Raw genomic sequence first — 15,786 nt, 5'->3', positions numbered from 1 at the left:
ACCAGATGCTGCTCTCTCTCCTTTCACTCGCAGCCCCCTGTTCGTCCTGTCCGCCGAAAGTGTTTTCTCACTCGCCCTCACTGTTAAGGTCAGAGCGATGGGGAGGAGGCGGGAAGGGCCTCTCCTGACAAGAAAAATCTATATGTTGTCTTCTCTTACTCCTCCGTTTTTAAATCAGGAGTCCGATCTCGCGGTGTTTTAATAGCTGTCAACCGTAGTGCTAACAACGCAACCTACTGTGCGCTCTCCTAGTTTTAAGTACAGAAACAGTGCCGAAGTCCAACACTGTTGGCGGTGGTTGACTTTCAAATTGTTCTGATTTAAAAGGAAAAAAATCATTTGTTCCAAGTTAACTGTTCAACCAATATTTTAAGAACTACAAATTTACTCACAAATTTTATCGTAAAATTTTATAAGTAAAAGCGATCATGATTTGAAGACAGTTGAAGACTTTGACAGTTTTTTTTTTTTAAATTCGATACAGTACAGTATGACCTCTCGTCTAAAGCCATCTAAACTAGGCTCCCGCTCACGCATGACTGATGAGGACAAGTGCTATAGAAAATTGATATAACCCTAACCCTGTTCTATGGTTATCACTACACGTGACCCCTTTTCCATCACTCGTACTTTTGCCTTTTTGAACTCCTCCCCTGCAAAACAGTTAATCCTTGAGGTCCTCATTGAGCTCAATTCTCAAAATATTTGCCAAGCTCGCATATGAAGGTTTGAGCTCCAAGATTTGATTTGTTTAATATTTGAGACATTTTTTTTCACCAGGAGATTTTGGTTTCGAGCTCCACTTTTGGTTGAGGCGTTTAACTTTGGAGGGTTCAACTGGTGACTGACTATATGGAAAAAATATTCGGACGCCTGGCCTGTAATACCTTCCAACAATCAGTTTGATGGACATTTTAATTAAGAGCTGTGTCCCAAGACTCTTGTCTGCATATTTCACAGGCACCTACCATTATAGTAATGTAAGCTTAAAACTCATCGTTCAAGACTTAAATGTTTATACTCAACTCATGCTCTATTTGATGGCGTTTGCATGTGAATGCCAGGCTAGTCTTTCTAAGATTTGAATCGAGTTCCTTACCCCAAACATTTTTTTGTTTGGCTTCCAAAACAATGAATTTATGAAACAATATGTGCACATCAAGATTGCTTTCCAGCCAGTTTGATGGTGCTGACACAAATTCTCGATTCAATCTCTACATGGAATTGTATGTTTGACAAAAATGCACATTTAGCTTAACTTTCCAATAAATGTGTCTTTTTTACAGACTAAGGAGAATGAGGAACTGAGAAGGGCTCACAACAGAAGACGTGAACGTCTGTTTTTAGTACAGAAGAACTACAAGGCCATCAAAGACCAGCTAAAAGCGGTGCAGAAAGCAAATGACATGTGCGTACCATGTTTTAACGTTTCATTTATGAAATTACTGCTGTGCAGAAGCGCTTTTGTCCACACATAGAGTAATCTGCATTTGCATGAACAACATTCTTTCCTGTACTTTCGTTTACAGAAAAGTGATGTCTATACAGGACTAACATTTAAAGAGGGCCGCTTCACTTTTAGAGTTTACGGGGCTCGCCATTCCGCTCAGTATTCCTCGTTCTCGTCATTTCCTCAATCTTTACAACTCACTTTTTGTGAGTAACTCATGTGTGTCTATGCAACAATCCATTTATGTCAACAACCATCTCCCAATTCAACATCTGATTGTCTTACAATGAAATTTGACTACCTTAGTCAATCATCTTCAGTTATGCCGTTGTCTCATCTACACCACACAAAAAAAGACGAAGAAAAAAATGCTTCTTGGTGTAGCAATCTTGCTGTTGCTGCTAGTGAGAACAGTTTCTGATTGAAAAAAGTCATTGATTAGATTACACATTACTGGGAAAAGTAACCATTGTTATTAATGCCATTACTTACATGACACTGTTATTCTGATTACTGCTCATAAATTCCACATATAGTGCATGTAATTACTCTACACACCCCTCTTCAAATGCCAGGTTTTTGTGTTTTAAGGGGACATCAACTCCAACATTTTCTTTAGAATAATTTGTTCTATGCTCCCCAAATATAAACACGATATTCTGATTAAGTTTGTGTTTGTGGAATATGAATTAAGCAGCAAAATCCACCCGTTTCTAGCCATCTCAGCGAGCGGCCATTTTGCCACTTGCTGTCAACTATAAATGACATCACAGTGCCGAAGGGTTCAGCTTGCAAAGGTCTCATGGCCACACCCAGAAAACAGGTGAGTCATGGTTGGTTGATACCTGAGCCCTTTGGCACCATTTCAAAATCTTTTCCACCATTAGCACCAGGAAAAGCCTACTAGAACAGTTACATTTTATTTTATGCTAATCAGAGGTATGTTAAGTGCATGGTGAATTCCACTTACATGAGTTTGAACATAATTCACGTTGATGGAATGACTTTTTTTTTTTTCTTTCTCCAGAAAAACAGCCTTTTTATGTCCACTGTGTCTTGTCAAAAGTACCGTGACACACCATCACACTGATGGTCTTCACACATAGGTCTTTAAGGGAACCCTTCCTTTCCATAGGGAGTTTGACATGACCAGAGTGCAGGATTTTTCAAAAAGTGTGCACCAATTCCTCCCTATTCCATAGAAAAGCTCAGCAATTTTAAGCCAACTCAATTTGAGGCGTTTTGTGCCAAGTGCGTACTCCGGCTTCTCTCCTATCTCGGCGTTCATTAGGATGTGAGAGCCGGAGGCTGGAGGTGTCTACTCCTGCAGGGTGCAAGGTGCGGAGGAAAGAGAGAGGGCCACTTCCTGCTATCTTCACCAGTAACCACAGGATTTTTTTTTTTTTAAACAAAGTGTCAAAATATTAATAAGTGGGTATTGTTAAATCCATTCATTCACCGCTGCTGTTTAAAATTGTATGTACGAGTGCACATGGGTGGCGGCTGAGCGGGAGCTAAGTATGGACCCCCGTCAGCTGTTTTCTCTATGGGTTAATTAAAGAAAACAGCGGTGCAACGTGAGCCCGTGAGAAAGTGCGGCGAGCGTGCTCAGCGCCCCGGCTCACGTCAGCTCAGCGCGGAGTGGCTCAGGCGGCGAGAACAAAGGGCGGGCGGAGGCAACGCCGCTTTGGCCACATATTTTTCAGAATGCCATCAAAGAATTGTATCATGCTAAAATTGGCAAACTCTTGAAATGTGGAAGCAACCTGGTCTTACACTGGGCATACGCTGCACAATTACTGAAGTGCTGACTGGAGATGTCAACTCAGGTGCATTGGATTGATTGATCACTGCTGTTCCACTTAGACACTTTCGCCGATTGAAAATGACATTTTATATTGCTTCAGAATGCTAATGCTAAAAGAGGGCGCAGCCCTTTTTACATAGGCGCCTTGGTCTGGTTTGGAAAACTTCTTCACATGGTGTGACGTTTGAGTAGGGCTGGGTGACTCGAAATTGCCCGTCCCCCATTTTTTTTTCAAATACATACAATATTATTATATCTTATAGTTATACTTTGCAAAAATGGTGATTTATTAAACCTCTGACCAATTAAGTTTTGTAGACAAAAACATAGTTGACGATGGCCCCAAACCTGAGCTCAGCACTGTAAATGAAGTAAGAAATTGTCAACTTTTCAAGTTATCAGTTTTCCGTGTTGCTGTCCACCACCAATGAGAGAACCAACCTTGAAGCACCAGCCAATCACAAAGCAGGCATGAACTTTGTTGTCTAATTAGCATGCAGACAGCGTGTAGTCCATCAGTCCCAGTGAAACCTCGCTGCCATTCAACATTACCAACATATTTTTACAAAACGGCATGGTCGAGAGCGGGGAAGAGCCTACTTCCTGTTTATATTAGAGATGGGAAAAAGTTTTTTAATCATACTGGGTGTGATGGGGGGTGCGCAAATAAAATTAAAGGTTATTAAAGCATCCGTACTCTGATCAAAGCTGCGCCCATAAACAGATTCCCCCTGAATCAGAGCAATTAGCCGTAGCGGCGTGGAAAAGTTCTCTTCGTTTCCCTGCTTAATAATGGAAACTAGGATACCGTAGGGGGGAAGCACTGAGGCCTGAAGACGATAGCTCTCTCATGGCTCCGTGTTCAACAGCTTTTAGGAGCACTCTAAACAAATTAAAATGTATAAAGCTTTACTGTGACTTAATAAAGCATCTTACACATTTCTTTAGAACGCAATATCGCTAAATATCACATTGGGGGAATTGAAACCACTGTTAAGGTAGTAGAAGCCAAATTCACTGAGACTATAGAATGAGATTCGCTAAGTAGGCCCATACATGACACACATTAATACTAAAAGTTCAAGGGATCCATATGACGTATACTTACCAGCGCATAATCGTATTAAATAAAAACATTTTCCATTCCAAAGTAGCCACCAACTTAACTAGCATTAGCGTAGCATGGCTGCATTTACATGCTTTAAAATGGCTGCTGTCCACCATATCTGTGACCTTCTTAACCTAATGTTGAATCTTAAAGCTGCAGGAGGCGCAAACAGCTTTTTTTCACAATTCGAAATAAGGAAATTGGCAGAGCTGGGCACTCGACCCTTTTTTGCCGGTCCATCCTCCGTCCGCGACCTGGGAACTTTTCCAGCCTCGTCCCTCCGTCCTTATTCATAAAAATTATCGCCCCCTGTCCCTCCTCGTCCTTTTAAAGCGCTTCCGCCCTTGCATTCCGTTGGTCTAATTTATTTAAATGTGCCTTTACATTTTTCTCCCCTTTCACATGTTCTTCTCTTGTTGAGCCTTCTTTTGGAATTAGCATTACAAAAAGCCAAGGAAAATGCAAAACACGTGCTATGTCCTTTGACTTCTCCTGAACTGAGCTCTTGTGACAAATGCTGAAGTCTTGCATGACAATTCAAATTTTGAGGGCCCGATGTCGCAGCACTTGGACTGCATCGGTTCGGTGGGAACGAGAAAGCCTACTGTGTGCGTTTGTGGTCGGAGAGTTGCTCGCGAGGCCACAAAAACCCATTCTTCGTTTTAATCTGCAAATTCCTCTCTAAAAGCCATTTTATTTTGCAATTGATAGGCTAATTTGAATGAAATACTTCAACCAAAGACTGATTGGGGAACCGTGTGTGTCAGTTCAGTGTTGGAGCCTGCTACTGTAGACAAAAGACAAAGTGTCATTAAGTATTTATAAGTGAGGTGTAGACATTTGAGGTCCTTGTTTGCATGTGTGCACGCAAGCCATTATTTACATTTTCAAGGCGCACTGGGAATGCTCCGCATTCTCCGCCGTGCAAGGCAGTGCCCTGGGCTTTAACAAATCCATAGGTGGCAACATGATTTGCCACTAAAATGTTAAAGTCAAGGCTGCTCATTTCAATATGACTAAACCGGCAGGATAACGAAAACAGAGTGCGACTAAGGGCCTCGTTACCCCATGCGAATTGGCCAAAGGCGGCAAGGTAATGTGGGGTACCAACCATTATCCCCAAAGTGTAATGCTGGCTTTTCATATGTATATCTTTGTGTTCCATAAGCCTTACACTATGTATAATGCAACAAATTAAATGGGACAGTTTGCCATTACACCTACAGGAAGTAAAAAGTAGACAATATGGCGCTTCCACTCTCTTAATAACTGCATAAAATCTTCTACTCTTCTTGGAAGACTTTGTACAAGATTTTGTCTGCAATCCATTCCACAATGGAGGTTGATTTACGAATTGATCTCATTTTAAAACACAGGACTAATGTCACTATGCAGGCAGTATTTTAAGGAAGGTTCTAACATTGCCCTCTGTGAGGAATGCATTCTGACGAAATATGGAGCATCCGGATGCTAGCTGGTACTAAGATGTAGTAAAGTGATGCGAGAGAAAGGACAAATGGGACAGAAGGGCTCCAAACAACCCCTAAAATTTGAGACTACTCACACATGTGCGACCAGTGCAGATTTAAAAAAATGATTATGCTTGAATATTTTTTGTGATTGACAAACTTCGGCTCCACACTTGGACCCATTTATCAGTAATTTGCGTTTGAAAATTCACTCTGACATCCTAAAACCACTCCGGGTGTGTGTTGGGAGAGGCGGAGCGCGCTCCCCTACCATGAATTTCCGATTGCACCTTTACGTTATAAACCAATCAGCAGCTCGTGCTTGAATTGTTTCCATCTGTACTGCCTGACGCTCTGGGCACACCATGTCCCCAGTTGGAGTGGCCAGAGCGCGATCTGCTCCGGCCCTCCTCTTTTGGTGCACCAACAGCGAGCGAACAACGCTCTGAGTTTCCGAACTGTTGGAGTAAAGCACTGCGCTTGGAATTTATTTCTGAATGCACCCATTGTGAAAATGAGTGGAAATGTGAGAATTTACTTCAAAAGTCGCTTTACAGAATACACCCCTAAAATTTCTGTTTGAGGGCCACTGTGCTCCTAAACAAAAAAAAGTTAGTCTGGAGCTTTAAATCGTTCCTTCTATGTGCGCGATTCGTTGATGGACGATCTAATGCCTGTTCAACTGCAGTTGTTTGTTTACATTCAAACTTTAGCTCCTGCAACGCGAGTGACATCATCCACGCCGCGATCGCAAGATTCAAATTTAAGCTTCATAGTGCCCTCTTACTGGTCAGTGGAGACTTAAGTCTTGTTCTTTTCTCTCATTGACAAACAATTTCGCACATGTTGACCGTGCAAAAAGAGGGTGTAAAACTCTGGACCTTTTGTATGGCAAATGCTAATGTGTCTTGTATATTTAATGAATGAACCCACCAAAAATAGAATTTATTAATTATTTATTCATTGTTTTATAATCTCATGTACAGAACTTTATCCAGGTCGATGTACTTGCTTTTTAAAGTGCCCTATGAATTATGTTGAGTTGAATATTTAAATTAACATTTTTTTATTAAATGAATTTGTGTATGTAATAATTGATATTTAATGAATTGCATTACTCACATTTTGATGAGTAAACGGATCCTTTTCTGACTGCAACAATTTTCCTTTTCCTGTTTTGAGAATATCATCACTCTCAGTTCTGTGAACCGCCAAGTTTTGTTTGTCTTTTGAGGCATACTTTCTGGGAAGAGAATGATTTGACTCCTAATGGTACCACTGTTAGGCAGTTGTGTTTGAATGCTCTACTGTAGTTAATCCCAAAGGTCTTCAATGGAATTAAATAAACTGTGCTATGCACTTTAAATTCAAGGGGGGAACTAAGGGGTCTATCCCCTAATCAATTGATTGCTTGAGAAGTGTCTTTATACTTCAGGCCACATGGAAGGATGCCACGCGCCGAACCCTGGCAGCTAAGACAAGAGAACAGCGATGGCGTGTGGAACGAACTTGCCTACTTCAAAAACCTCACCCGGAAACTCACTCTTGAAAAGTAAGTCACTTTCTACGTACTTGACACACTTTTCTGTCTTGTCTGCACCACCGTGAGAATACTGACATTTTTTTTTTTTTTTAATTCACTATGACCTTCCCAACTTCACAGCATCCCCTCAGTCCGTCACATCATTACCCAACAGCGGGGGTCAGTGTAAAATCATTAGACTCTCCTCATTTGTTAAATTGGCTACCCAAATATTCACACATGAAAGCGCAGCGGATACAAATGACGTGGTCTCTCCAAGGGTGTTTTCACACCTATAGTTCACATTATCTAGTACGAATCAGTTGATGAACCTTGTAAATTAGTGTTTTTTTTTTTAAAGAGTAAATAAAAAAAAGTCCAACCAAACCCAAATGAATCACAATAAACCACAAGATTGCGCTTCACCGTTGTATAGCCACACACAGAGACCTCAGCCCTGAGCAGTTGTGATGTAATTTTCAGTCGACAGAAGTGACAAAATGGCCGCCCTCGGAGATGGCCAAAAAGTGGTCAATTTTGCTGCCTAACTCATAATCCACAAACACAATATTAATCAGAATGCCATGTTTCAACTAGTGGGCCTGCGGAGAACATATTCTTGAAAAAATATGTTTGGGTTGTTATTTCATTTAAGTATATTCCCGAGTGATTATCCTGTGTATTATTTTTTTTTAATTTGTTTTACAAATATTTACCTAATCATGACTTTAATCTGGACCACAACACTTTTCGTCTTGCGTTCTTTCGGGTTACATTTCCGCTGTATGAACAGAACTCAATCATAAATGATAGAACCCCTGTACATTGTCACCGTCATTGTTTGCAAAAGTCACAGAATTGTACATTGTTGTCTGTTTGTGGAAGTTAGAAAAACACGTCAACATGCGTTTTGCCATAGAACAGTGTCTATGCTTTTTGTGATGTTTTTGTGCCATGAGATTTTCGGAATATAAAATATGTGCCTTTTTTGGTGAACACTTTAGTAAACATAGTTTCAATATTTGTCTGTCTTCAAAAATGGTAAAAAAAAATATATATAATAATCTCACCATTGTGGTCTTCATAAATGTTTGAAATACACTTTACAACCATTGTACTTCAATTTTCTTGCCTCCTTTTGTCTCGTTTTGCGTCTCTTTTTGTAGTGTAACCGTTGCCTTTTTTGATCTCGAGAAGCCCTTGTAACTGCAGCACTACCGGTGACCCTTCGTGACGCTCCACGCAAAGCTTGGCCTAAAGCCATCGTCTTGGCTCCTCCCGTCTCCCCCGGCCTTCACCTTTCCTCACCTCCTCCATCCTCTCTCCTGTGCCTCTGCGCTTTCTTTCCTCTTCACTTTTCCGCCTCGTCTTTCCCGGTTGCCTCCCCCTGGCCCTCCGCGATGCCGTATTGTAGGTTAAGGCCAGAATTGTGGTACCCCCTCACGCCTCCCCTTCCCTCCGACGCTTCCCCTCTGCTCACCCCCCTGCCCTGTCCTCCTAATCCCAGCTGAGCTCATTATGATATAGCCCGGCTGCCTCTCTCCAAGCCTGAGCTGTCTGAGTTAATTACAGGCTAGTAGCACTAGTGCCGCTGATGCTGCCTGTTAAGGGATGTCCATCCGCCAGCCTGCCTGCCTGGAACTGAGCAGTTCACTGGATGGTCTGGGGGAAATGGGGATCAGTGCTTTGGGGGGAGGGCAAACATGCTACACGCAGGGTCCTTGAAACTGACCTGCGAGGGGAAACCACGAGGGATGACGAGCGCCTGGCCTCTTTTCCTGACGGTGTAACTTGCCTGTCCTGAGGGTTTAGTGTTGATCCCCTTCATGTGCCCCTGACCAGCTCCACTTTATTTTTCACATCACAGCCTCTTACAGGTCAGCCCAGTTACAACGTCAGGTTACATTTGATCACCAGAAACTTCTGGTTAGTGGGATGAGACTCTTAATTGCGGTGTGGTGTGTTGTGTTGGTCATGTCCATCTACAGTCGGTCCTCGGCGGGGTTATAATAGTTTTGGAGTTTTCATGATAGTTTTTTTTAAGTTTGTTTTTTAAATTCATTTTTATTTTGTACAGCAGGTTTGTTACTTTGTATTACAATTTTCTCAAATGTTGTTGTTTTTTTTTTTTTTAATGTAGCTTTTTATTAGTTTTGGTATTAGTTTTATTTTATTTTTTAATGTATTGAGTATTTGTCGGGTGCAAGATAATAAAAAAAAGTACTAGTTAAGTAAAGTAAACTACCATTCTTAAACGACTGTTTGACCTTCCGTCTTCTCTTTGGACATACAGCAATACCAAAATAAATGTCTATAATGAGTCCCGAAGGCTCATGCACTGGTAGGTTATTAATTGCCAAAGAATAAAATGAATGACATTAACCTGTAATTACATTTAGTATTTGCTAGGTTTATGAAGTAAGCAGTATTTTCAGTTATTTTTCGTTTTTTTGTAAAAGCATTTTTGTTTTTATTTTATTTTGTTCTCGTAAATGTTTTTCCAATTTTAGTTTTAGTCATTTCATTAACTTTAGTTAACTATAATAACCTTGGTGCTCAGTGCTGATGTATCTTCCTGATCGAAAACTAATCACCAAGGGTTTGTTTTGTAGGTGATGACGGGCATTCCCGATCATATGCATCTGCATATGCAGAGCTACAACAACAACAAAAAATTATATTTTTTTTAGCTATCTCTGCAGCCTGGTACCTGAACGGTCATTGGGGACTTCTGAAACTAAAGCATGTTCCTGCTCTGGTACAAATTTGTTCTCTGTCGTAGGAACAGAGTTCTGTTTCTACACCACTCAGTGTAAGATTATTAGACACATCTGTCTTTGCAAAAGTAGATCAATCCATCATGAAGCACAAACAGCCCAATTTTCAGAAAGTATAACTCGTAGGGCAAGTCGTCACAGCTTGCTCCTCCGTTGACCGTGTGATGATGATTGCGCTTGTGAAGGTTATGCTGTGCAAGTGTCGGCAATAATCAACTAATGGCTAATTAACTCCCGCTAGTTGAGAATTTAGGACCAAATGAAGACCCATTGAAATGCTTTAAATGCTAGTGGTGTTTTTCGGTCCGTTCGTCTTTTCGTTTTTGTAGCCTTCTTTGTCATGGGACTGCGCACAGATGCTCCTGATCACCTCTTCTGCAAACAACGCTTGTAAAACACCTTCCAGAGGTCCAAAATGACTCTTTGGCTCTGTGAGTACAGCTGGGTTAACTCCTGCACAGTGGGTCCCACACAGTGCTAAGAGAAGGTTAGCTCCCCCTGTAATATTTGCACTGTAATTCAAGGTTGAGTGAGGTGGTGAAAAATGTGGTTTAATTGACTTTGACTCAGACCAGCGACTAAATTAAGATGCTTTTCGACCTCGGAAACTTTTCCCCGCAACGAGGACTATTGTGTGTTTGGACTGCACAGTGTTGTACATTTAGTTTGAATGTAATTCATATCCCCCCTCAAAGATTTCACACTTCCAAAGTAAGATCTTAATTTTCAAACAGTCACAACTCCAACACATACTGAGAAACAATCAAATATGTTCTTACTCATAATGACCAACACGGTACATGACGCACATTATGATGTTGCCTCTCCCAGACCTAATTGGCTATCATTCACATCACAACACACAGCCCATGGCTCATCCGGCCTTTGTGTTGACAATACACATACATACTGTTTGATCGTTAAGATTAAACGTGTTTAACATTTACAATTGCTGGCCCTAGCAAATCAGGGTGGGAAATGCATTCATTCATTCATTCAGGAAAATCATTCTGAAAACACCCCACACAGCAGGAAAATCGCTCAGGATTATGTTCAGAGACATCCGATAATCTGACATTTCCTTACAATCGAGCTCAAGATAGTCCCAATACTGCGTGTACTGTAACTGGCTATTGGTAGACCAGCACAATCGCTATCCAATACAACAAATTAAATACAGTACTGGAAATTCCAGTTTTTTTGTTTTTTTTCACTTTTACATCGGCACTACAAACTAAGAGGTATTTAATCGATAAATCCCATCATGATTGTGTGAAACTGACTCTTGATTGCCTCTCAAGTACAGCAATTGTCATTCTGTTCTTTTGTCAAAAAGAATTTTTAAAAACGACCAATAACAAGATTGTTCTAAACAATATTTTCCAGAGTTCAAATGATATCATCAATAAAAATCATTTGAAATTTACATTTTGATGTTAAATTGCCCATCAATGAAACTTAGTCAAATGCTCATCACGATTGCACTCTACAACTACTATAATGATAACATTGTTAAATTAGTCGTAAAACTATAACTATCATCACGTGAAGGTACTAGATACCGCCTAACTAACTGTTTTTTATTAATTGTTGCATTTATTGAATGAGAAACACATCTACTATTTGTTCATACCTTTATCATGCCCTCATAATTAAAGACTCCTTATAAAGTGTTCATTTTAACACGAGACTTGTTTTTTTATACTTGTTTGACAATTAAGAATGTCATCAACTTATACAATGTCATAACACATACAGTGCAGTATAGATAATAGTTATTTTGTGGAAGAAGGATTTGATTTCGATATGATCCATTAGCAATTTAGGGGCCAAAGACCCAATTTGTGTCAAATTATCCAACAAACGTTTCTGCTTATTTTGATTGAGATGTCCTCATGGTTGACTGGTAAGAAAGTATAGGCAGTGTGGGTTTGCAAAACCCGCAGTGGGATCCTTTTATCTGGCTCATTATGCGCTTTTCTCCACTCGGTGTCCGCGCTTGTTAATTGTTGTAAAAGGTTTGTTGGTAAAAAGAGGCAGGGATTATTTAGGCCTCATAAGTAGAGTAAACACATGCAGTGCGCCCTCAGACTTAAGATGCTGCACTCAGACAACATCAAAGCATAAATTAGCCAGCGTTTACAGGCGGGAGGGAAAAAAAAAGCCTTTGAGATCATTTGCACTGCTGCTGCAGCAGCAGCAGCAGTGTGAGATCCTTTGCACGGTGACCATTACGGACATGAACCTCCCCAGTGAGCGACGTTGACTCTAATTAAGTTTAATCAAGTTTACCACCATGTTCCTCATCTTTCTGCTCGTTTCATCTTGATTTGCTAAAAGGTAATACAAGTAATGAGTGTCTTTTGCCCCCACCCCGGACCCCAGGCAGAGTTGGAGGAGGGACATATTTTGCTCACGCAAACAGAATGTTTTATGCATGCTTTTAAATCAGACTACTAAGGATTTCCCCCTTCATTAATTATTTGGGAAATGTATTATTTTGGGGGGGAAATTTGCTTTGCGCTTCGTAATTATATAGCACGCTTCAGTGTTGCCATCCGGTCTTAGCTGCTCTGAAAGCCAAAGTAAATGAAAACATAAATAATGCGCTTATTTCAATGAAATCAAATTCCAAATATAATTCATTCCTCGCAAAGGTGCTTATCTTAAGGATCCCCACAGTTAAATATTGATCTGCTTTAGTTGGACACTTGTAGATACCATCAACATGGATATGCATTCTAATGATGGAACTTTTTGAGACATGGGGAAGCCTTTTTCCCTCAGAGATCCTGCAAAATTATCATAACTGAAAATCCAGAATTTTGCCTGTGCCTTTTATACAGAACAGCGAGCCACACTGCAACCCGTAGTCAAATTCAGATTACGTCGCATGAAATTCCTTTCTGGACTGCGATGATTGTTTTTAAAACAATTTTAGGGGAGAAGTGAGTGTCAGGTGTAGAACTTGGCACCGCGTAGCAGGATCCCGCCTCTGTTACGGCTCTGATGCTACATCTGGAGGTTGTCAATTACCGACTTAGTCCCTGAATTAAATGCGTATCTGTGCCCTTTATACAGGAAAGGGTTCCCAGAAAAATGTTGATTTTTTTATAGGCATTGTGAAAGTGTCTTGACAATTTCCCTCATCTAAAATACAGCAGCAGGCTATGAACTCCCCATTTCAGCCACTTGAGACTCCCTAAGAACAAGGAGCCCTCTAGCTCAAGTTTGACTACAGGGGTATCCCCCAACACCGCTCAAAACAAGATTATTTTTCCAACAATGGAAATGCCAGAGGTCCTTCCACTTTCTTCCCTTGATTCCTTATGAATTCTTATGTTCCGAGCAAGTGCACCGTGTGCTCTACCAGGCGCAAGCACAATGGCTGCGAAAGATGCAGCTGTGTTACACACCCTTGTGGATCGAAACTGGAGGTGTGTGCTCGGTACGGCATAGGTAGACTTGAGATCAAATGACATGGAGGGTATTGCTCTGGGCTAAAGTTCTAGCACGCCACAATAGACCGATTTTTTTTTTTTTTTTTTTTTTTTTTTTTTTTTTTTTTCCCTCCACAAAAATGGGGCCAAAAGAGCAGCTTGAAACACAAACCACAAGTGTAGTCCACATCACCAAGCATTCAGTTGCATCTGTCTGTTGCCTTTAGTTTGGTTTCTGCAAAAATCTGTTTTTGTTCATGAATCTTCCGGTACAGTTGAAGTCCAGTACAGCCCCTCAAGGTAAGAACTACACTGACGTACTTTATAGGACTACAATTTGTACTCCAGTGTGACTGTTTATACTTTTTACGGGGCTAGTTAGATACTGGTATCAGTGGTATGTTTCTAAACTGTTTAAATCGACAGTCTATTTTACGCAGCAGGTTTGAGCCGAGATGTACAATATTGGTGGAAATGTAGGGACCAAGCCCTGCCGCAAATGATGACCCTCATATAAAAGTTAGTAATTGCCTCTATCAATAGTTGGAAGTGTAATTATACCGCAAGCTATGACTGATTAATATGCATCTTACAACAACAGTCTCCTAAAAATGAATGGCTTAAGGAGGATTTCATTTAGAAAATAAATTGCACCGCAAGTGTGCATGTTCTATACAGGCACATGCGGCAAAGGCTCTCTGTAATGTCCACGAACAGCGGACAAAGATCAGTAGCTGGGTTTACACGGAGCCATGTATTCTGATTAGAATGAATCACAATGACCAAACGGAAAAAAAATAGAGTGAATCCGAATGGAATTTAATTTGGATTCACATGGGTATATAGTATTCCTTTTGACAGTCCCAATGAGTATTATGTAAACTTTACACTTAGATGCATGCTCTGTCTTGACATAAATGCGTAGTGACGTCATCCTGCAACTTATCAGAGTTCGTCTGTGACGGGAAAACTGTGTCAAGTGTAACTTGTTTTTATCAATATGTTGCTTTTATAAAAGTGTGAAAACAATCACCACTACTGTGCTCAATAGACTATCGATCTTCGCGCGTCACACGTATGATCGGATTAACGTAGTAAACCATATAAACGGCAGATCTAAATGGATCAGGTCACAGGTGACCAATTCGGCTGACCTGTTTTCTGAAGCTGAGCCGCGATTGGTCGTTACCTGATTCCTGAGCAGTTGCGATGTCATTTTCAGTCGACAGAATTGACAAAAAGGCCGCCCCCTGAGATGGCTAAAAATGGGTGTTTTACAGCCTGAGAATGTATAGGGCCTGTCTCCTGCAAATGATCCACTATTCAACCTAGCCCCCCTACCGCGGAACCAATGCAAAGTACGGTTTTCATTACCATTAAGACTAGGGAACAAGCTGTATGCGGAATTTTGTGGTCGATCTGGACTTCTACAATAATCAAAGATCAAGAAAAACTGTCGACTTTCACCACTGTCAACTGATTTACTTATGCGCTCTCAGTGTACCCTTTGTAGCTTCTGTAATATCCTTGTATTGGTTTTCCAATGTACTGTATGCTCGATCCATTAGTTGCACAGCATGCTAATAACGGATTCCTGGGGAAGAATGCACTTGGTTTCCAACTCCAGATTTGAAGTGAAACGGGAGGCTCTCGGCCAACAACATCCATATCTGCAATTCAATCCTCTCCATCACGAAAACACGCTTACCCTTTAACAAAATTGAATGTTTTGCATGTGATTTTGGCTTTGGCATCAATAACACCGGCATCTTGACGTGCCTACAAGAGAAACATGAGCTGAAACAGGCATCTTCCACTTACTGCATATTTCAGCTCATTTGTCCCATTAACGGACGGGACACAGGAGGCAGCGCTGGTGCCTCATCGACTTGAGTTCATTTATGGAGGAAAATCCATAAAGGAGCGACACATATCCATCTGCTTCCTCACCTCCAGCCCTCAGGGAGAGTCATTTGTGTACTTATTTAAGCTGCGGTCAGCCATTAGGCCAGGCGTTTACTGGACTGTGAGGGCTAAAAAGCTAATTATTTCCCTTCCCTGTGCAGTGGCTATAACTTTTCCCCAGGTCATTTTCCTGACATTTGGCAGGGAAAACAGCTCCCGTAAAATTAAAGTTGTCTCGTTAGTTAATTGCCATTGTGATCGCCATTGTTCGCGCTCACACAAGTGACCTCTTTAACTCCACAGAGTGG

General features: G+C 41.0%; 1 protein-coding gene across 2 annotated transcripts in view; it reads left to right on the top strand.

Moving 5' to 3' along the window:
* cntln (centlein, centrosomal protein) overlaps positions 1 to 15,786 on the top strand; it is a 107,322-nt gene that overhangs the window by 32,688 nt on the left and 58,848 nt on the right. For both annotated transcript variants that reach the window (XM_086033555.1, XM_086033554.1), the window contains exons 11-12: positions 1,287 to 1,408; positions 7,270 to 7,386. In XM_086033555.1, the coding sequence (XP_085889681.1) occupies positions 1,287 to 1,408; positions 7,270 to 7,386 (239 nt within the window). The remainder of the gene's footprint in view (positions 1 to 1,286; positions 1,409 to 7,269; positions 7,387 to 15,786) is intronic.

Source organism: Filicampus tigris, chromosome 6, assembly GCF_054856515.1.
Source record: "Filicampus tigris isolate MCC_2025a chromosome 6, RoL_Ftig_1.0, whole genome shotgun sequence".
Classification (NCBI taxonomy): domain Eukaryota; kingdom Metazoa; phylum Chordata; class Actinopteri; order Syngnathiformes; family Syngnathidae; genus Filicampus; species Filicampus tigris.
This window is presented reverse-complemented; position numbering and strand designations above follow the sequence as displayed.